Source organism: Remersonia thermophila, chromosome 1, assembly GCF_042764415.1.
Source record: "Remersonia thermophila strain ATCC 22073 chromosome 1, whole genome shotgun sequence".
Classification (NCBI taxonomy): Eukaryota; Fungi; Ascomycota; class Sordariomycetes; order Sordariales; family Chaetomiaceae; genus Remersonia; species Remersonia thermophila.
This window is the reverse complement of record NC_092217.1, coordinates 813334-834208: the sequence shown is the minus strand read 5'-3', so window position 1 is coordinate 834208 and position 20875 is coordinate 813334. Positions and strand designations below refer to the sequence as shown.

Sequence of the window (20875 nt, the reverse complement as noted above, 5' to 3'; positions counted from 1 at the left end):
TCACTCGAACCCTTCCCACACCTCCCCCCCCTCGCCCCCTTCGCTCAAAACCTCGGCCCTCAACAGGCCGCTCAACACCGTCACGTCCACCCCTTCCCCCTCCATCAGCTGCCCGGCTTGCTTCTGCCCCTCAAGGACGTCGTGCAGCCGGTACAGATGGGCGCTCCGCGCCTCCAGCTCCCCTTGCACCCGCTTGATCTCCGCCATGGCCCGGCGGCGCTCGCGCATCCCAACGGCCTTGTCGAGGTTGAAGTAGACCTCGTTGAGCCCGCGCAGCTCCATCTGCAGGTGGTCGATCTCGTCTTGGGTTTCTTTGATGAGCACCGCGAGGGCCTCGCCGGGGGCCATGGCGGGGCGCACGGTAGGATCCTCGACCCCGGAGGAGGGGACGAGGCGGTCGGAGACGGGGACGGGCTTGGCCACCTGGACGGTTTTCTTGCCGCGGCGGACGTCTTCGGGGGTGATGAGGATCGTTTTGCTGTTGGCAGGTAGGGGGGCGGGGGCGGGGGCGGGGACGGAGGCGTTGGAGGATGCAGGGACGGCCGGGTTGGCGGCCGCTGAGGCGTTCTTGTCGCCGCCGTGCGTGGCGATGCGCACGCAGACGTTGCAATTGACCGAGTTGTGCTTGCAGATGCCATCCAGCACGCGGCGCGCTTCCTTGCTAAGAGAGGGGACCGCTGGCGCGTTTTGGGCCCGGGCGTCGTTCTGCTGCTTGCCGTCCAGCGTTGCGTCCGGCACGAAGAAGGCCGATGTCACGTTGGGCTCGGTCGCGTCCACCGAGTGGCGGCGCTGCCGGGAGGCCGGGCGGCGAGGGAGCTCTTGGGTGTTGCCAAGCGAAGACCGGCGCGTGTGCGTGACGACCGTGTGGGCCGCCTCGTTTTCCTCCGTGTGGTGGCTGACGAGGCTGAGGCCCGACTTGACGCTGAAGCGGCCCGTGTCTTCGAACTGGCTCGACTTCTTGAGGATGCCGGGGAGCTGCTGGGCCTTGGAGCCCGTCTTGGACGGGATGCGGCTATCCGACTTGCTCCGGTGGAGCGTCGGAGGGAGAGACGGCAGCGTGTAGTCGGTCATGTCCAGGTCCTGCTGCACGCGCTTCTGAAGCTCCTGATAAGTTTGCCTCAGCTTGACGATCTCGCCTTCCATGACGCTATCAAACTCGGAGTCGTCCTCCAGGTGCAGCTCCCGCGTGGGGTCGTCGTCCGTTAGGTTGACGGCGCTCTTGCCCGTCAGTTCGTCCATCATCGTCACCTGGCCGGTTTTGGTGGGCTCGATGATGCGCGTCACCTTGCCCAACGACTTGGACGTCAACTCCTGCTCGGCGATCTCGATGATCTTGCTGGACAGGCGTTTGACCTTTTGGACGGCGAGCGCCCGGCGCTCCAGCTTCTTGCGGAGAGCCTCCTCCCGCTGCTTCAGGCCGTCCTCGAGGCGGGCGTTGTCGTCCTTGTTGGTCTCTTCGACCGCCTTCTTGGAAGGCGGAGCCGGCCGTGACCCCTTAGCGCCCGGCTCCGACGGGCCCTTCAGGTTGGTATTCTCCGCGCGGAGGCGCTGGTTCTCCTCGCGAAGCTGCTCGTTGTCGATGGCGAGGTCGAGGTTCTGCTCCTTCAGGGATCGGATGCGCCCGTCCTTGTGGCTCAGCTCGACCGCCTGCTGTTCCACCTTTTCGTGCAGCTGCTCGTTCTCGGCTTGCAGCTCGGCATTGAGCTCGAGGATGGCCGTGTCCGTGGTCAGCCCCTGCATGTTGTCGAGCAGGCGGTCTCGCGAGCTGATGCCCTTCTTCAGGTCGGCAATGTGTTGGTCTCGCGCGGCGATCTGCGCCTGCAGCTTCTTGTTCTCCCGGAAGTAGCTATCGTTGTTGCGTTCCATGCTGTCATGGTCCTGGGCCAGCTGGCGCCGCTCCGCCTGCAGCGCCTCGTGCTGCTTGCGAACCGAGGCGAGCTCCTCACGGGTCGCCCGCAGGTCCTTCTGGACCCCGCTGAGCTCCCGGCGGAGCTTGTCGTTCTCGCCGGCAAGGGTCTTGTTGTTCTTGAGCGCGCTATCCCGAGCCTCCTTGAGCGCCTGGTTCTCCGCCAGCAGGGCTTCGTGCTCCAGCTGCAGCTCTTCCCTTTCTTGCAGCAGGTGCAGGGAGGACTCGAGGTCCTTTTGCGTGGCCTCGAGCTCGGCCTGGAGCTTGGTGGCGCGCTCGCGGGCGAGAGAGGCCTGGTGGAGAGCCTCGTCTCGCTCCGCGGCGAGCGCGGCGCTGTGCATGTCGTTGCTGCCCGGGTGGCCAAGCCGTTGCCGCAGCTGGGCGACCTCGTACTCCAGGTCGTCCCTGTACGCGCCGCTGCGCCGGAACGAAGCGTCGGATTCCGATCCGAGGGCGCTATCCGAGAGAGTCCGAGACCTGAGCCGCTTGAGCTCGGCCTGGAGCTGGATGACTTCGTGCTGAAGCCTCTCCGCCTCGCGCTGGAGCATCGCGTCGTGGTCGTGGAGCTCCCGGACCTCGTCCTGGAGCTTATCCAAGGAAACGAACATCTCCTCATCCTCCTTGGTCATGCCGACCGAGCGCAGCTCCTCGTGGTTCTGGCCGTGCTGGCCCAGACGGACGCCATTGGCCGTGCGGACAAAGACGGGAATTCCGTTCTTCATGGCGCTAAACTTGAGGGCACCCGAGGTCCAGTCCGGGAGGTGACGGAACGAGGGCAGGAAGAAGGAGCGGGTCGGGGTGGCGAGGTGGTCGTCGTGGCCGACGGTCTGGGGCGGGGTCTGATGGTGCTGCTGGGGAACCGGGGACCGCTTCGGGGTCGTGTCAAGCTTCAAAGCCTGCTTCTCCGTGCGAATCTTGGATACCATCTCTTGGAGCGACGGCTTGGTCGGGTCTGGTGACAACGGGGAGTCCTGGTGGATCCCGGAGAAGCGGGAGCGGCGGGAGGACGGCCGGGGAGGCGAGAGAGAGAGGACCGTGGAGCAGTCGGACTCGTTCTCGACACGGGCGTGAAGGTCGGCGCGGAACCGTTTCCTCTTGAGCTCGGCCACGTCCTCCAGGGTATCGCAGGCCCGGTCCTGGTTCGGGGGCGTGTTCTCCTTGCCGGCCGGAGAGGCCGACGCGGACTTTGGCGGGGCGGCCACGTCGCCCGTCTGGGTCGGGGCCGAGTCCCTGGGCAACAAGCCGCTCCATTCCGGAAAGGTGCGGGCAATGACGGACGTGTTGAGCATGTCGAGCTGGCGGGACGCGAGGCGGCTCGAGCGGGCGGCGAGCCGCTTGGACGTGCTCTGGGAAAAGCGGCGGGTGCCCTCGCCGTCGGGGCTAAAGGTAAAATCGGACAGGTTTTGGGTGAGCTCTTCGGTGGTGGTGCTAACCGTGTCGTGGGAGCCGGTCGACGAAGGCGGCGAGCTAAATGGGTGCTGGTGCAAACGATGCTGTAGCATTTCTTTTCGGAGCCTAGAGATATGTCGTGGTTTGGCAGCGGCATGGCCGCTCCTGGAATGGCTGTTGATGTCCATGGCGGGCCTGCCGGAGCGCGCCGAGCTCGGGGCGGTCCACGGATAAAAGAGAGGAGGAGGTAAAGGCGGTCAGGTGGTAGCCGCAGCTGGCGATCAGGTCAAGCAAAGCAATTGCCCGGCGGGATGGATGCTGGCCAGCGGCAAGAAATGGAACACAAACACAAGGGAGAACCCGCGCAGGAGGGTACGATGGAGGTCCTGATGCACGCTACAAGTGCATCTGGTGCGTACCGCGATCCTGGTCTGAGTCGTGTAAAACACCCGCGGGTTTTGGGGGGGAAAGAAGTTGCGATTTGATCGCGCGCAACGTGTTGAGGGTCACCTGGGAGGTTAGGAGACGCGGATACGCTTGGCCGCCGTTTGTTTACATGCAGGGGTGCGAAAGTGTTGGAGTGGGGCCCATCGAGCCCGAGACATGGCCCGCTGATTGGCTGTGCACGGCAACACATCCCAACCGCCGCACCGCTGAACACCGTCGTCGGTTCTGCCAGCGACGAACGACAGCGGGATGCTGGCGGCGTGGCCTCTGGGTTCTTCAGCACTGCAGCACTGTGAAGCGGAGGGGGTCCCTCTCCCGACCGCTCCCCTGGGCCGTGGAAATCGTTTTCGCTCAACCGGTGCGCTTTTATTTTCCCGTCGAAGCCATGGTGATGATGTCCATACATGCTCTGAACTGCCACTGCGGCCCCCCCAGAAACCCCCCTGGGCCTATCAACCCCTCCTGGCTGCTTCCCATCGCTCGATGCAGCATCAACCCTCAACGATCGCCCGCCAACCGCCTGGCCTGAACCTCGCCCAGCGCCTTCGTCCCGCTCAGCACGGTAACGGCGGCCACGGCGGCCATGACCGGCAGCACCTGGAAAAGGTTCCACGTTGTGTAGTAGAGGAAAAAGACAAACTCCATGGCGACAATCGATCCGAAGAAGGTGGCGTGCGATAGGGGGGCGCGGCTGAGGGCTGTGGACAGGTGCTTCACGTTCCCGCCAAGGATGGCCCACTATTGTAGGACACGGATCGTCAGCAAACCATCGTGAGGACAAGAACAAAAGCGGGAGGAGGGGTCGAGAGAGAACCTACGCCAATCAACAACGCGGGGAGCGCCGCAACCACCAGCAGCGTGAAGAAGAGCGAGACCACCTTGGGCGGGCTCTTGGGGTCGGGACGGAAGATGTGGTGGATCTCGGGCTGCTTGCCGTAACGGAGGGGCTTCTCGTAGGTCGGAGCGGGCGCATTGGGATCGATGCCAATCTTGACCTCAAAGGCGGGGGCGTTGAGACCCTGGGAGGCGCCGAACGAGGCGAGAACGATGGATGCCTTCAGCGGCTTTTTGGCGACGAGGAACTGCATCGGGAGATCCTTGTGCGTCTGTCATGGCCGTGTCAGAACCCCGCGGCGGGGATGCCGTGCGAGAGGCGGCATGATGATATGGCTTACAATCTGGAGGACAGCCTTGCCGTTTTCCTTGACCATCATGGGGAACGGCGCCTCAAGTCCCGAGTCCTGCTCCTGGAGGACAAGGAAGGCCTGATGCGGACGCTTGCCGTTGCCATTGTCCTTGGCCGTCAGGCCCAGCTTCAAGGTATCGAGGCTTCCGAGGGTAACGGGATTCGCGAGCGGTGTCTTTGAGTTCAGTCTGCGCAGGCCGTGAATGCATGATTAGCTCCGGGTCCCGAGACGCAACGGGCTTGGTGAGGTGGTGGGCGCACTTCTCCTTGACGTTGTCGCCCGACTTCTTTGCGACGACCTGGAGGCTGCCGTCGTCGAAACTCCAAGCCGACGCCGCCTGGGCGACGCCGGCGGAGAAGAGAAGCAGCGCCGAAGCGATTGACCGTGTTAGGCGCATGGTGAGGGTCGTAGAAGAGGGGGGGATGGGGTCGCTCGTGAAAGAGAAGCGAGCGACTGGATGGTCGGCGATGACGGTTGATTCCGTCTTCGAAGCTCTGGACACTTGTTCAGCTTCACGCTGCTGTTGCTGCCAAGCTTGCCGTGCCGGCTTGGCGGTGGGATCCACTTGCATGGATGGATCTAGTCCAGGTTAGGGCTAGTGGATTCCCACGCTGCAGCGCTGCAACGCTTCAACGGCGGACACCCTTCCCACGGCGCTGGAGACGACGAGTCGTGGTTCATCATTCCCATCTTCTTGACTCGACGATTTCTACCCTAAGTAGGAAACAGGGATCCAAAATGCCATCTCCACCGGATGCCAGATACAGGGTTGTTGTTTTTATTTTTGTTTTTGTTTTCAGGCCTGCTCTCCGTTTGACCAAAAAAAGACCAAGGGTCCTACCACGGTACATGACGATACCGCGCGTCACAACGCAGGGCGTTGGACGTCAAACCCCTTCGCACGCAGGCCCCTACACAAAACATCTTGCGAGGGAGGAGACCCCTTGCCGCTGTTGGAGCCGACCACAAACTTGCATGCCCGAAGGACGCGGATATCCCGGGTTGGGGTGGACAGACCATCGAGCACCACAAAGCAGAGACCCGTTGCCAGATCGCTTGCCGGGCCAGGCCAACCTCGACGCAATGCTAAGGTTACCTACCTGCATAAGGAGGGGGGGAATCGTAACAGGCTGAAGACCTCGGGGGTGGGAAGCTTGGACGATACGAGTCTCGGCACCACATCGGGCTCCAGAACGAAGGCGATTGCTGATGGAGACGCAGGAGGCACGATGCCTCTCTCGTATGCACATTTCGCTCTCTGGCCTTCCAGCCGTTTCGACCGCCTCGGTCAAGACGACAGGAACAGGTGATGCCTTGGAGCGTCGAGTTGCCTACGCCGCTTCCTCCACGGCGGCGGATACACAACAATACCACTCCCGCGAACGTCGTAGATACTATAGTTCGAGACTCTCCGGGGTGCATGCGTCATGCTGCTTGAGGCGTACGAGACCACCCCTCGGGCACAGCAATAGTGGGGTGCCGGGTCGGGTCCATCTTGTTGTGACTAACCACGTAAAGGTGAGCGGGGAATGAGCGCATGGGGCCTTTCATGTTGAGACGATCCGGAAATCATCCCGAACATGCACTCGTAGTGCTGTGTACTACTATGTATGTACATACACACAGTAGCATCCGTGTGTACAGCCCAGCATGCTTCACGCCAGTTATGCCTGAACCCAAGTTGTGCCCCCGTGACGCCTTGTTGACATCACCTGCATCCGAAGCTCAGGTGGCCAGCGATCGGGCTTCCCCCTCGTCTCCCAAGTCACCATTCGTCCCGAACAAGATGCGCCGCAACGCCGCCGCGTCCCACAGCCCGTGCTGAGAGCTTCGCATCAGAATGTCCCGTGTTTTTCTCATGGTTTTCGTGGCCTGAGCCAGTCCATGGTGCTGCGGCGATGCGCCGCATAGCGCCGCCCCTGGGACCTGCTGATCCCTGCTGCGGCGACGAGAAGAACACGACGTGATGGACCAGGGATGGTAGCCTCTAGCCTATCACGGGGTCCCGCTTTCTCGAACGTGGCTTGGTCGCCCGGCCAATCCGGAGCTCGCCTCCTTCTCGGGGGGGCCGCCAGGGATCGACGGCGAACGGTTCCCCGAGAGAGCAAGTGAGCGGGTCCAGGCCAGATCTGGGGTTGGGTTGCTGCTGAACTGAGACCTTCATTTTACCATGCCGGTCCCGTGTTTTTCTTTGCCGGCTTCCCACCCTCATCACCATCGTTTGGAGACTGGCTACTCTCGCTCGTTTGTCCCAGGCCGCTCGTTAAGGCTTATTAGTAACTAGCATTTCTTCGCAACATTCGTTTGCCAACTACCTAGCATTCCCACCCATCTTCTCGCGTTCCGAACCCGGCCCTGTCGCCGTCTGTAATCGTGAGTTCCCCCCTACCTGTCAACCCACCCCTTACCGAGATCAGCCCGGGGAAGAAGCGTACGCACATACGTTGCTCCGTTCCACGACGGCTCGCTGGCATGCAGTTCGTTTCGGCAGCAGCCTCGCGTGCCGATTGCCTCTAGCCGCGCTCCGTTGCCGGTGGTGATAACCCATTGCTGACCGCAAGAACCAGTTCCCCCGGCATTCTACGTCGCGAAGCAACAAGCACCTTCGTCATCACCAACGTCACGATGGTTTCCTTCCGGACAACGCTGTTGGCCCTCGCCGCCGCCACCACGGTCGCCGCCCAGCGGGATTACTGGGTCGACCCCGAGTCCATCCCTCTGTCGACGAGGAGTAAGCTCATTTCCCTCCGTCCGCGGAGTCTCGAGAATGGAGACTAACGCTCGCCCCAGGGGCTTGGTGCAACGATCAGCGGAGTAGCTGCAGGCCGATCTGCCTCGAGACCTCGCCTGGCAACCCTCTGGATAACACCTGTGATCCTGTATGCCCTGAACCCTCTCCTCCCAAGCAAGACGCGTCGCAACAAGCGTTCCCCTCCCCCTTCCTCGTGACTAACGTGGCCTCCCACGCCAGGAAACCCTGACCTACGGCTGCGTCTGCAGCGACGGCAGGCGGCCCAACGTGAGCGAGTACACCCTGACGCTGCCCTACCACGTGTGTACGGCCTGGGGCACGCAGTGCGTCGAGTCGTGCGGAAGCAACAACCAGTGCGCGGCCGACTGCCGCGAGCAGAACCCTTGCGGTGCGCAGAACCCCAAGAAGCCCAACGCCACCTCGACGAGCAGCACGGTCGCGTCCACCGCCGAGCCCACGGCGACCCCGACAGGCCAGGTGTTTGACGGCATGGCGGACGGGTCGGAGACGAACGACAAGGACAGCGGTGCGGGCCTGCTCCGCTTTGGCGATTCGTACGGCGTCCTGGTGCTGGCTGGTGGTCTCTTTGCGGGCCTCGCTGGCCTGCTTTGAAAAGAGGAGAGAGGAAGGTGTAGGTGTGTGTGTGTGTGTGTGTGCTGGTGGATGACGTAGTTTTGACGGGATGGCTGTGCGGGTGCGGGTGCTAGCATGTGGTGGTCTGGAGAAGGAAACCCTGGACAACGTTGGAGACAACGGGATCATGCGTGCGCTGTCACACCGTCTGGGTTGTCACCGTGTGTGGCGCAGCCATGGACCGGCCCGAGACGGCATTCTATTAATTAATCATGCTTCTATCATCTTAATTTGTGGTTGGCTGGCTGGCTGGTTGTTCAGGCCTCAGCGGGATCGGGGGGGGGGTTGAGGAAACGCATCACGGCTCCTCGCCGGGTTTAATGTTGACATTGTTGACTGTTGATTGTTCATGGTTGATCGCAGCCACGACGAACTCGTGATACGCAGGGTCGTCGTGCCCCACCACGCGCTCCATCCGATCTTGTGATGTCACAGAATTCTTGATCTCTATTGGATCATATCGATTTTATTTTCGTCTTAAATCATCTGCTTCGGGTACCTTGATCCTGACTCGGGCTTGGAGCCTCAGGAAAGAAGAATGTACATAGGCACATATGGAAGGCACACAGTAGGCAGCCATCATCCGGGGGCGGGATCGTTGACGGTTGATTCCAAGGGGGAAAGCAGTTCTCTCCGTTGCTGCAGGTCCGGACTCGGTTCGGATTTGTGATAAATAAAACGGAATGGGGTCTGAACAACACGCAGCACACACACAGCACACAGCACACAGCACGCAAGCCTTCACCGCCCTGGCCTTTTTCACGTGTCGTTGCAGGCTAAAAATGTTGCCGAGTGGGGCCCCGGAAACCTCAGCGCGTGGAGCGCAGCCGATCTGATTCGCACCGAAACGGTTGGCCTCAACAAGTTGCCAACGAAGCAGCGAAGAGTTTGAGAGGCACACCGGACGACCTCTTGGAACGGCCCTGGGGGTGTTAAAGACTTGTGGATCCCGCAAGACACAAGTCACGAAACAGTCCCAAGCCGCTGTGGGTAGTCTAGAGGTAGTCGGCCTTCAGGGGGGAGGCTTGGATCGACCGCAGCTCAGAGAGCGGGGACGGTTTCGTGCATCTCTTTCCACATCCGCTGAAGCCATCCCATCCTCCATTTCTCCCGCTTCGCTCACCCCGAGCGAGGTCCCCGCGGGGCGCAGACAGCATAGCACACAGCACAAGCACGTTCCTGAGCCGCCAACCCTCATCAGCAAAGCACCGTCACCGATAGAAGAAAAAAAAAACAGGTCGACCAGCCCCAAAACCCGCAGCGGATTTCTGCCTCCTGGTCCGCTTGTCTCACCCAAAATCACTATGAATTCATACAATAGCAGTTCGTGAAACCCTTTCTCCCCCCTCTCCCCCACTCACCTCCTGAGGCCTCTCTTCCTTGCGTGTCCCACCCGGGCCGGCGCCCGGCTCTCCAGGCGGCGGAGGGTGGAGCAGGCCACCCAGAAAGCCGACGAGTCTTGAGGCTGACCATGTCGATCCAGAACAAGCCGCCGCTGAGTGCGTCTCAGACGACGCGCTCATTCACCTCAAGACGTACAAGTACTCAGCCGTCGACAAGTCGCCAATCTCCAACTACGTCCTCAAGCACTACGTACGTCTCCTGGTTTTCCCGCAAGAACCTTTTGAGCTGCTTTTCCCCTTGCGGGGCCCATCGGGGACTTGAGATACCTGGGCTTCGCCGGCGAGCGAGAGCGAGGGGAGACTGCGGGGGACAACGTGCTGACTGTGGTTGTAGTGGAACGCCTTCGTCAACCTCCTGCCGTTATGGGTGGCACCCAACATGGTGACCCTGCTAGGGTTCATGTGCATCATTTTCAACGTGGGCGTGCTGGTGGTCATGATTCCGGATCTGGAGGGGCCGGTACGCTCGTCCACAATGGTTCCTGCTATCAGGAACTGCCTCCCCCTTTTATTTGGCTGTGCCGAGCTGACCCTGTCCCCAGGCACCACCATGGGTCTACTACAGCTTCGCCTTCGGGCTCTTCATGTATCAGACGTTTGATAACGTCGACGGCAAGCAAGCTCGCCGCACCGGCACGTCGAGCGGCCTGGGTGAGCTCTTTGACCACGGCATCGACAGCCTCAACTGCACGCTCGCGTCGCTGCTCGAGACGGCCGCCATGGGCCTGGGCACGTCCAAGTCGGGCGTCTTCACCTGCCTGTGCCCCTGCCTGCCCATGTTCTTCTCGACCTGGGAGACGTACCACACCCACACGCTCTACCTGGGCGTCATCAACGGCCCCACCGAGGGCCTGCTCATCGCCTGCGCCATGATGATCGCCTCGGGCTACTACGGCCCGGGCATCTGGACCACCCCGCTGGCCGAGCTGACGGGCGTCGCGACCCCGCCCCTCGTCGCCTCGCTCCTCCGCGCCTGCGGCCTGGCCAACGACACCATCGCCGCCCTCTCCATCCGCGACATCTGGGTCGCCATCCTCATCTCGTCGCTCCTCCTCACCCACATCCCCTTTTGCGTCTACCACGTCGTGCGCGCCCGCCGCGCCCGCGGCCTGCCCGTGGCGCCCGTCTTTCTCGAGTGGACCCCCATGGCCGTCTTCACCACCTGCGCCTTCGTCTGGCTGTACAGCCCCTACTCGACCCTCCGCTCCGAGAACCACCTCGTCCTCTTTTGCGTCGTCATGAGCTTCGTGTTTGGCCGCATGACCACCAAGATGATCCTCGCCCACCTGACGCGGCAGCCCTTCCCCTTCTGGACCGTCATGCTCTGGCCGCTGGTGGGCGGCGCCGCGCTCGCCAACCTGCCCGTCCTCGGCATCCCGCCCGTCTTCAACGCCGGCACGGAGCTGGCGTACCTCGTCGGCTACCTCGTGTTCGCCGCCGTCGCCTACTTCCGCTGGGCGTACCTCGTCACGACCAGCATCTGCAGGTTCCTGGGAATCAACTGCCTGACCATCCCCTACGAGAAGCAGAGGGAGAACGCGTGGCTCGCCAACGGCGGCACGGGCAAGAAGGCGAGCTAGAGCCGTCGCCGACGAGCCATGAGGCTGATGCGGCGTGGGCGGGCGGGGAGGAGAGAGAGGTAATGGTTGCTCGGCGGAAGAGGGGGAGGAGGGGTTTCAACACGTCTCTGGTCTGGCGCATCGGGAGTTTTGCATCTCAACATTCGGGCGTTCCTGTCATTTTCGGGCTGGGGGCGGGCATGGCGTCGTGAGCGTTCATGGCATTTGTTTTTGGCCCCCTACCCCCCCTTTTTGCTGACGGGTTGGTGTGTGTCGGCGTCTCGGCAAGGCTTCAGACGTTATGGTGCTTGGAGGCGCGAGCCGATCTACGGTGCCCTGCTAGAGGAGAAAAACGGGATGAGAGAGGCGCTTCGGCGACCGGCTTGGAAAATCAAAAAGGCATAAGTAGGTTATACAGTAATACGAATGCATGCATCTACGAGAAAAGCCTGCGCTGCCCGGCATGGCGGGACCGACTTGCGATGGCTGACAACGAACGTTGCGGTCCCAAACCGCCCCTGACCCGGGCCACCAAGAAGCGCAGTTGAACGTCTTCGCGAGATAAGGCTTCTAACCGGGCATAAGGTAATGTACCTGAAATTATCATTACTCAAAAGGAAAAAGTCATATCGTCTTTCGTAAGCAAGCCATGAGGGCGACGCCGACCCCCCAGGCTCATGAAAACAGGAACTCCTTGAGTACAGGCGACCCGGAGAACTCGGGGTTCAGGAGAATGCAACTTGGATCGGATTAGCCAAAAAAAAAGAAAGAAAGAAAAGAAAAAAAAATGAAACCAAGTTGTTCCAGGGACTTACTTCAAAAAGTACTGCAGCCCCGCGCGCCTCTTTTCGAGGAAACGCGGTTGGAACCGCTTGAGCACGCTCTTGGGCGGCAGCGCCGGCACCGCCGCCTCGAAGTTGGGGAAGGTTTGGACAAGCTTTCGGCGGAGGTCGTCAAACTCGGAGTAGCGCTTGCAGATGTTGATGCGGGAGCCCTGGGTCGAAACAGCAACAGGTCAACAACAACGTCAGCAGGTGTTGCGAAACAGCCCTGCCCCCCCCCCCCCCCCCCCCCCCCCCCCCGCGGCGGCCCCTGTCCCGTCCTTCTCCCCTGGTGGCGACCAGGTTCCACATCAAAAGAGAAGACAGATAAAAAAATAAAAAATAAAAAAATAAACACCCACGCTCAAGGTCTCCACCCGAATGTTCCACACCACAAACGCCCCAATGTTGGTCGTGCTCCCGTTCACCATGACGTAGTCCTTGACCTGCACGCTGCGCGCCCAGCACGCGCGGTTGCGGTCGCGGCCGTAGAGCTCGCTGCTGCTGCTCCGCCGGCCGGGCACGTCGTCGTCGTCGTCGTCGTCGCTCTCGTCCCTCTCGTTGTCCCGCAGCGTGATGGCGCCGGGCGGCAGGACGGACTCGGACGAGGCCGTCGACAGGGGCCGCGCCCGCGCCCGCGCCCCTGCCCCTGCGTGGCCGTTGCGCAGGCCCGCCTCGGCTTGCCGGCGTCGCTGGTCGTGCGGTTGCTGCCGGTGCTCGGGGGATTCTGCGGCGGCCGGGTGCGACCAGTAGGGCGGGATGGACACGTTGGGGGAAGAGACTTGGTCCGAAGGGATGGAGGCTTCAGAGGCGTTGTCGTTGTCGTTGTCGTCGTTGTCGTCGTCGTCTTCGTCTTCGTCGTCGGAAAATAAGGGTCGCCGGGCTTGAGAGCCTTGTGCTTGGGGGTTCGGAGCAGGGCTGGTGCAGTTGCCGTGGCCGTTCTCCGCCGCCGCGTGTCCGGCCGCGCCGTCTGCGACGGGTGGGGGAGCTGCGCTGCTCGCGCTGCGGTCGCCATCGCGTGCGATATCGAGGGGTTGGTCCGGTTGCGCTGACGACATTCAGGCCGTGTGAGGCGATGGGTTACCTCATCAATGGGTTGGGAGAGGTGGAGGGGTGGAGAGCTTCGCGCGAAGGGGACGGACGGGGTACGTCGGCCGTCGCGAAGTCGAGGCGCCGCGATGGGGTGGCGAGGAGGAGCTGCGCGCCGGCTTCCACGGTGGCAGCAAGCAATGGGTATGCCTCCCTCTCGATATCAAGCCGAGCTCAATTGCGTTTTGGGATGCCACTGGGTGTTGTTGATTCACAAAGTCATAACTATACAAAGGATGTGCATGGTGCAAACGTACGAGGTGGGAGCTAAGAACAGGTCCAGGATTTCTGGCCAAGACCCCCCGGCGACAACGGGGAACGGAACGGCGGCCGGGCCGTGGCTGGCCCCACCCAACTTTGACTTATACGTACTGCGTACGTACTAGTACACAGTACATAGTAACTACTGCGTACGCAGACTGGACCCCACAAGCGACGTCAGGATGGACTCTGGCGGATCGATCGTGTCCTGTGCGGGCGCTCCGCGCTGTGCAATGCAGTGTACGTACGCAGTACAACATCCTGGTAAGCTAGTATCTGACCATCTTGGGGAACGGGTTCTGTACCACCCGAGGGGTGGTCAAAGAGGCCTCAAGCCCGTTTGTGCTGTGTAACTATCTATGGGCTTCGCCACATTGCATTGTCCCGCAGATGTTTTGCTGGAAACATCTGCTTTCGTCTCAACCGGCCAACAGCCAGGTACAGCACACGATGGCACAGTTCGGACCAGGGTTAGGGTGATCATGACTGGCCAGGCACTTGAGCAATGGTATCTCCTCCATGCTCTGCACGCCACACTTCGCCTTCGGCGCCTTCTTGCTCCTTATTACTAGAGTTCATCTTTCTCGCCTGTCCCGCTTGTTGGCCCTGTCTCAGGCTCGGGCAGGTAACCCTCCAGGTCCATCCACTCTGCCACAAATCCCGTCATGATGCGCGCCCAGTCTCTGATCGTAGGCAGGTCCAGGTGCTCCCCGTCGTCCTGCATGGTGTGCCAGACAGCCGGAAACGGCGTCGGGATGACATGGAGCACATCCACTCCCCGCTTCATGAAGGGGATGTGGTCGTCCAGCACGTACCCCTGGAACTGCACGCTCTCCTTGGCGCTGTCTGCGAGGAAAGGCGTCCGCGGCTTCGTCTCCAACAGGCCCAGCTTCCGCAGCCGAGCCTCGACGCTCCCCAGGCTCCGGTACGCCCAATGCGTCTTGGGGAAGTAGGAGGGGATCGTCGGCTGCGGCGCACCCAACAGATCCAGCAGCACGAAAAGGCTAATGGCCTCGAGCGGCGTGGAGAAGCGGCTGCCTGGTTCGTAGGCCGTGTTCTCCCACGCTTCCGCCAACGCCCTGCTCGAGGGTCAGCCGATGAGTTTCGCAAAGAGCTGTGTGAATCGGATACGCAGATGGCGGAGGGTGGATGGAAACGCAAGAAAAGGCGACGCACCTCGACCCGTACAAACTATCCTCATCGGTCCACTTCACCCACGCCTCCTCCCCGTCCAGCAGCAGGATCTGCACGCCCTTGTCCACCTCGTCCTCGTCCTCCAGCGCGGCATCCTCGACGGTGCGCCCTTCCCACTTCCGGGTCAGCGCCGCGTCCACGGCGCGCGCCACGTAGAGCAGCAGCGCGCACGGCACGGCGCTGTCGACGGCCCCGACGAACCCCTCGGGCCGGTACAGACTGTCGTAGTGCGCCGCGAGCGTGAGGCGCGCGACGTGGCCCTCTCCCTTCCCCGGGCCTCCCGCCTGGGCCGGCGTCCTCCACGGCGGGTCCCGGCGCAGGATCAGGTTCCGAAACGGCACCGGCTCCGAGCCCGTCGCGGGCGTCGTGGCCGTCGTGTTGTGCCATTCCACCCGCCACGACGGGTGCAGGTGGGCGCGCACAAAGGCGGCGAAGTGCTCCTGGACGCGGGCGTGGCCCTCGGTGCCGGGAACGCGAGGACGCAGAATCGGGGCGAGGAGGGCGCCGTGGACGGGGTCAAAGTCGTGGTCGGGAACGAGGGAAGAGGTGTGAATGGAAAGCGACGGTGCCAGGTGGGTGAGGGAGTGGTCTGAGAGGGGAGTGTAGGCAAGGGAAAGAGGGAGGTGAAGGAGCAGGAAGAAGGCGGGGAGGTGAGAGAGGAGCCTCATGGTGACGGTGTGACTAGTCCGCTGCGCAGCGCAGCTTGTTGAGTATGGTATCGGTCCAAGGCCATTACCCTGTTATTGGGGGGGGGGGGGGGGGGGCATAAAATCTGGCCAGTTAGTGCATTTTCACCTGCTGTTTGGCTGTCATGGAGGAAGCAAAGCAGAAAACGGCAACGTGGGAACATTGAAACTCCAAGGTCCGGTTCAAGGCTTGGCTTGATAGGTTGACTGTGCCTAGGCCGCTTCTGGAGGCCTGAGAGCTGCTAGGTGAGTCCACCCAACCGACAGCGGACGAATTGTAGAGTGCAAAATGGTGTGCTGGCGGTTCATTTATGTACGTGGTAGCCAAAAGCAAACCAGCCCGTGTTGACCGAACTCTGGGGTTGGTGTTGCTCTCTGGGCGGTGGTGAACGGCTTCAAACCCCAGATCTATCTCGAACCCTAACCCCGATCCGCTTCCCGGGAGCGGCACAGACGGTTCATCAGCGTATGAGATGAGCCTGCTCGGCAGTTGGTGGCCGGAGAGCCTGCTGTGTAACCTCTGTAACCGCTGTAAGTGCATCCATCAACAATGAGACCAAACTCGGGTCCTGGACATATTCGAAGTGGAGAATCCTCAACGCTGGTGCCAACACTTCCAGGTTGACAAAGCATATCAGGCCACCTCGGGGACAATGGACCTGTCCGACGGTGATCCACTACGGTCTGGTCTTTCTCATTCCATGGGTAGAACGAGGCTGGACAACGCTTGCGAGCCAGACTCGTAACCCATGTTCGATGAGAGCGGTCAGCACCCCGAGGTCATGGTCGCTTCTTTGCTCACCCGTCTCACGTTACATACATAATAGGTACAGGGCAGTGCCGCATACGCCTACGCAATGCTGACATGACTATGCGGTGCCGTGGTGTGGAAACTATCATCCTTCTTTTCATTTTCCGCAAAACGGCTCCTCGCATACAGAAACCTTGAAGCTTTGCTGTTCCTTTCTAATCATTCATGTGACAATGCCCATGGCAAATGGTTCTGGCTCTGGAGGGGACTCCGGCTCGGACCTCGCCAACTTGGCTGAGAGGCCCCGGCCAACGACGTCATCGACCCCACAGCCGCCGTCGCCATCGTCAACGACGTTCACGGTCCCGCCCGCCATGTTGCCGTTCAGCTCGAGCTTGAATTCAACATCACGGCAGCAACCCGTGACCGGGGGCCCCGTAAGCTCGGCCGTCTCGTCGCGGAGCCACCAGGAGTACCTGGACTCTCTGACAGTGCCCACAAAGGAAGAGTTCGACCACATCACCGAGGTGCAGCTCGAGCGCGAAGCCGAGCACAAGCACATGCAGCGCGGGAAGAAACGCCAGAGCCTCGAAGCCGCAAGCCCACACTCCTTGGAAGCCCCGAGCTCACCAACCTCCTCTCACCCGTCCCGCCCATCGCGACCCCGCCATGGCCATCATGGCTCGCTGACGAGCATCTTTTCCTTCGCCCGCCACAGTGACTCAGGCATCAACTCCGGGGATGAGGGCCACCAAGCAAGAGCGGCGACCCTCATTCAGAAAACCTACCGAGGATACCGCGTCCGTCGCCAGCTCAAGGGTCTGGATATCGATGCCTCGGCCCGCTGGACTGACGCCATCCGCGAGGCGCAGTGGAGAGCCTTGATCGCGCCGCACCCCAAGTCCGGCTCCGACGCTGACGGGCGGACGTCTCTAGAACGCCCTGGGACGGCCACGAGCCAGGGGTCGGCCGTCCACTCGCCCACCGCGCTCCAGAACTGGAAGAAAGCTGCTGCTATCGCCCGACATGCCGGCGCCGACCTTGATGGTGACTTTTCGTCCAGCTCCTCCTCCAGCTCCTCCTCCTCCTCGTCGTCGTCGCCGTCGCTGTCCCCGGTGCCGTCGTCGGATTTCGACTCGAGTCGTAGGAAAAAGAGACGAGAGCAGGATGCCAAGGTGCGTCTGAGGAGGCAAGAAGAAAAGGCGCGGCTCAAGAGAAACGCCAAGGTGATGCATTTGCAGTATTTCCTCGAGATGGTCGATCTCAAGCATCGTTATGGTGCCAACCTCCAGGTGTACCACGAAGTCTGGAAGCATGCCGACACCAACGAAAACTTTTTCTACTGGCTGGACTCCGGGGAGGGCCAGGATCTCGACCTCGAGGCCTGCCCCCGAGAGCGCCTCGAGCGCGAGCAGGTGCGCTATCTCTCGCGGGAAGAGCGCCAGTACTATCTCGTCAAAGTCGACGACCAAGGCCGCCTCTGTTGGGCCAAAAACGGCGCCCGCATCGATACCTCGTCCAAGTTCAAGGACTCGATACACGGCATCGTGCCCAAGGATGACCCGACCCCGCCTTATGTCCCCCCCTCCGGTAGCACTCAGACGCCCTTCTTGGGCTACGTAAATACCGACCTATCGCTCCCCTCCCGGCCGTCAACCTCCTCCGCCCTCTCCACGTCCACCACCTCCTCCATCGACTCAGCAATGGCAGGGCGTTACGCCGCCGGACCCGACCCCTCTTCGGCCAAAAAGAAGCTCTCCCAGCACCTCTCAGGCACCACCATCTTCAACAAGCTCCTTCGCAAGACCATCCGCAAAAACACGTGGATCTTTGTCGCCGACACCTCGTTCCACCTCTACGTTGGTCTCAAAGACAGCGGTGTCTTCCAGCACTCGTCCTTCCTGCAGGGCTCCCGCATCTCGGCCGCCGGCCTGATCCGCATCCGCGACGGCCGCCTGACCAGCCTGTCGCCCCTGAGCGGCCACTACCGCCCACCTGCCAGCAACTTCCGCGCCTTTGTCAAGTCCCTCCGCGAGGCCGGCGTGGATATGAGCCACGTCAGGCTGAGCAAGAGCTACGCCGTGCTCGCGGGTCTCGAGATGTACACCAAGGCGAGGAAGAAGGCCAGCGATGCGTTGGACAAGGTGAGGCGGCGCAGCCACGGGGGGAAAGAGGACAAGGACCTGGTCGTGCCGGAGAAAAAGCCCCATCCTGACCGGCCACTGGCCCCTGCGGAAGAAAAAGCGGACAAGGCAGCCGATGCCACCGCCGTGACCATAACGCCACGATCCGAACCAGAGTCACGCCATGACGCAACTCCTCCAGTCGACAACCATGTCGACGCAGGACCTCCTTCCACAGAGCACCCGGAACATCCATCCCCCCCACCCCCCCAAATGACGCCGCCTCAAGAACACCAAGCCGAGGAGAAAGCATCTCAAGAAACAGACACCGGCAATCGCGCCTCGCAGGGGCCCCAATCCTGATCCGGAGCCCGCAAAGCTTGAACGCGAAAACGGCGGGATACATTGCACGGCCATCGCCGTGTGCAACGATCACCCGACGTTCGGACTCTATCCCACCACGCTCTGTAACCCACCGCAGCATTACGTGCTGAGACGATGAGAAGTCATATCAACCTTGGCCATGTCCGCCGTAGCGAAGGGGCACACTTGAACCTCGAGCGATGTGAAAAAGGGAAGGAGACGCAAGGAAAGGAGACGCAGAGGAACCGCCAGAAAAGGGGAACACGAGCCCGAACGTTAGTTAGATGCAAGCTTAGGGAATACCCCCCTTCCTCCCTTGCCTAGGTACCTGGAGAGTATCCTTATATTTCCTATAAAAGTAATGGAATGGCGATAACCATTCTCACTTCATTATCGCACCCCCTTCTTGCCGTCTTGACCGACAACGCAGGGTTTCTTATGGTCCTAGTAGACGAGAAGGAGGGAGCACTGTCTGAGTCCAAAGTGCATGTGTTGAAGACGGCAAGACGGATATAAAGATATTACTACAGGGTTCAACTGTCCGAGATGGAAAAGGCCCGGTTCCTTGATAGTGTGCTCCATCATAACTCATCCCATCCACCAACGCCAATATACCTATTGCCGACCCGTAATATACCATTTCCCCCCCAATCCCAGCCGACCGCCAAGTGAACGCCATCAACCATAAAAATAAAGGGAGCGCCCCCTCCCCCCATAAAGAAAAAAAAAAAAAAAAAAAAAAACCGATCCCCTCAGTTGATACTCAGGGGTCGCCAGACATCGAAGCCCGGTTCCCGCTTTTCTTGTTCCGAACACGCGAAAGCCGGCTCCTGCTCCGCGTGATCATGGGTCCCATCAGCGCAGGGTCATCCGGCTCCGTATGGACCACCGCGGCCTGCCGCTCCCTTTTCTTTCTCTCCTTGATCTTCGCCGCCGAGGACTTCCTCTAGGAGTCCGCGAGGTGGGACCACTCGGGGATGGCGCGGATCTGCTGCCACATGTACTTCTCCAGCTTGTTCGCCGACTTTGCGTAGGGCGTGTTTTCGTTGTTGTACTTGCGGCAGTTGTCAAAGATGAGCTTGGCGTCGTGGATGAACTCCTCGGGCGTGTTGTACTGGTCGGCCTCGAGCTTGCTCTCCATGGTGGACAGGTCCATGGGCTCCTTGATGACGTCGTAGTAGTCGAGCACCTCGTCCTTGTTGACGGGCACGAGGAAGGGCCAGGCGGACGGGTGGTTTTGGAGGTCGTTGAGCAGGTGGAGGAGCTGGTTGTAGTTGGGCCCGTGGCGCGGCTGGCGCGCGAGCTCGTCCATGTCGGGCGACCACCCAGAGGCGCGGATCGCGTCGATCGACAGCGGGTCGATGGGCGACACGTTGCCCTTGGCCCACTGCTTGGGCGGCTGGTGGATGACGTGCGACTTGGAAAAGGCCCGGATCTTGGCCTGCACGCACTCCTTTTGCTTGAGCAGCATCCGGCCCATCTCGAGGTACCGGATCCGCGGGAGCATGGTGCACTGCATGATGGTGCCGCCTTCGTAATCCTTGATGTAGCCCATCCAGACCGACTTGTCCAGCGTGATCTCCTTGGTGAAGCCCTGCTTTTTGAAATAGCCAATGGCGTAGTTGTCGGCGTACGTGAGGAAATGCATGACGTCCGAGGTGGCTTTGACGTAGTCCTTGAGGTGGGACATGAGGTGGGCGCCGTAGCCCTTGACCTGCTGGTCCGACGAGATGGCGCAAAAGACGATCTCGGCGAACTGGCGCCCCTTGAAGGGGCGGTATGTGATGCCGCCCACCACCTCGAGCGGCTTCTTCACGATCGCTATCGACAGGTGGGTGCGGTCGTAGACGAGGCGGGCGATGTAGTCCTTGGGCATCTTGGGGAGCTGCTTTTGGAAGATGCACTTGAGCCCGGTGAGGATGATGAGGCTCTCGCGCGTGTTGTCGTTGTTGACCACCCGGAACTCGATCTCGCCATTGCGCTCCTCGATCACGGCGGGCTGGAGCGGGGTTGGTTAGCATGCGGGAGGGCGGAGGGACGGAGAGAGCGCGTCCAAGTGTCGCGAGGGAGGTGGACCACCCACCTTTTCGGGGAACGGGATCGCGGGGATCTTTGCGGGTTTCGCCTCGGGTTCATCCGAGTCGTGTTTAACGCGCTTGGATGCGGTTGGCGACGCTGGCTCGTCGCTCGCCTTGCGCTTTCCATCTGCGCGGGTAGGAAGTCAGCAAAGGCGTAAAAAAGAAGAACACTAGAGACAACCAACACGCGACCATGGAGAACCTACTTTCTTCCTTCATCTTGATGATTGCGG

General features: G+C 61.2%; 8 protein-coding genes across 8 annotated transcripts; 3 read left to right on the top strand and 5 right to left on the bottom strand.

Moving 5' to 3' along the window:
- VTJ83DRAFT_235 (uncharacterized protein) lies at nucleotides 1–3483 on the bottom strand (the record flags this gene model as incomplete). The annotated part of the gene is made up of 1 exon (XM_071008610.1): nucleotides 1–3483. One exon carries the CDS (start codon nucleotides 3481–3483, stop codon nucleotides 1–3), a length of 3483 nt encoding a protein of 1160 aa, XP_070869588.1.
- A 757-nt stretch (nucleotides 3484–4240) lies between these two features.
- Nucleotides 4241–5326, bottom strand: VTJ83DRAFT_234 (uncharacterized protein; the record flags this gene model as incomplete). The annotated part of the gene is made up of 4 exons (XM_071008599.1): nucleotides 4241–4480; nucleotides 4561–4848; nucleotides 4918–5116; nucleotides 5190–5326. The coding sequence occupies 4 exons, from the start codon at nucleotides 5324–5326 to the stop codon at nucleotides 4241–4243; spliced, it is 864 nt and encodes a 287-aa protein (XP_070869587.1).
- Nucleotides 5327–7554: 2228 nt separating this feature from the next.
- On the top strand, nucleotides 7555–8293 carry VTJ83DRAFT_233 (uncharacterized protein; the record flags this gene model as incomplete). The annotated part of the gene is made up of 3 exons (XM_071008588.1): nucleotides 7555–7660; nucleotides 7720–7808; nucleotides 7901–8293. The coding sequence occupies 3 exons, from the start codon at nucleotides 7555–7557 to the stop codon at nucleotides 8291–8293; spliced, it is 588 nt and encodes a 195-aa protein (XP_070869586.1).
- Nucleotides 8294–9618: 1325 nt separating this feature from the next.
- VTJ83DRAFT_232 (uncharacterized protein) lies at nucleotides 9619–11297 on the top strand (the record flags this gene model as incomplete). Its single annotated transcript, XM_071008577.1, has 4 exons — nucleotides 9619–9637; nucleotides 9798–9907; nucleotides 10052–10177; nucleotides 10260–11297. The coding sequence occupies 4 exons, from the start codon at nucleotides 9619–9621 to the stop codon at nucleotides 11295–11297; spliced, it is 1293 nt and encodes a 430-aa protein (XP_070869585.1).
- Nucleotides 11298–11951: 654 nt separating this feature from the next.
- On the bottom strand, nucleotides 11952–13155 carry VTJ83DRAFT_231 (uncharacterized protein; the record flags this gene model as incomplete). The annotated part of the gene is made up of 3 exons (XM_071008566.1): nucleotides 11952–12015; nucleotides 12092–12270; nucleotides 12460–13155. The coding sequence occupies 3 exons, from the start codon at nucleotides 13153–13155 to the stop codon at nucleotides 11952–11954; spliced, it is 939 nt and encodes a 312-aa protein (XP_070869584.1).
- Nucleotides 13156–14015: 860 nt separating this feature from the next.
- On the bottom strand, nucleotides 14016–15309 carry VTJ83DRAFT_230 (uncharacterized protein; the record flags this gene model as incomplete). The annotated part of the gene is made up of 2 exons (XM_071008555.1): nucleotides 14016–14526; nucleotides 14624–15309. The coding sequence occupies 2 exons, from the start codon at nucleotides 15307–15309 to the stop codon at nucleotides 14016–14018; spliced, it is 1197 nt and encodes a 398-aa protein (XP_070869583.1).
- A 1002-nt stretch (nucleotides 15310–16311) lies between these two features.
- VTJ83DRAFT_229 (uncharacterized protein) lies at nucleotides 16312–18564 on the top strand (the record flags this gene model as incomplete). Its single annotated transcript, XM_071008543.1, has 1 exon — nucleotides 16312–18564. One exon carries the CDS (start codon nucleotides 16312–16314, stop codon nucleotides 18562–18564), a length of 2253 nt encoding a protein of 750 aa, XP_070869582.1.
- A 946-nt stretch (nucleotides 18565–19510) lies between these two features.
- On the bottom strand, nucleotides 19511–20861 carry VTJ83DRAFT_228 (uncharacterized protein; the record flags this gene model as incomplete). The annotated part of the gene is made up of 3 exons (XM_071008532.1): nucleotides 19511–20563; nucleotides 20648–20769; nucleotides 20849–20861. 3 exons carry the CDS (start codon nucleotides 20859–20861, stop codon nucleotides 19511–19513), a joined length of 1188 nt encoding a protein of 395 aa, XP_070869581.1.
- Nucleotides 20862–20875: the final 14 nt, after the last annotated feature.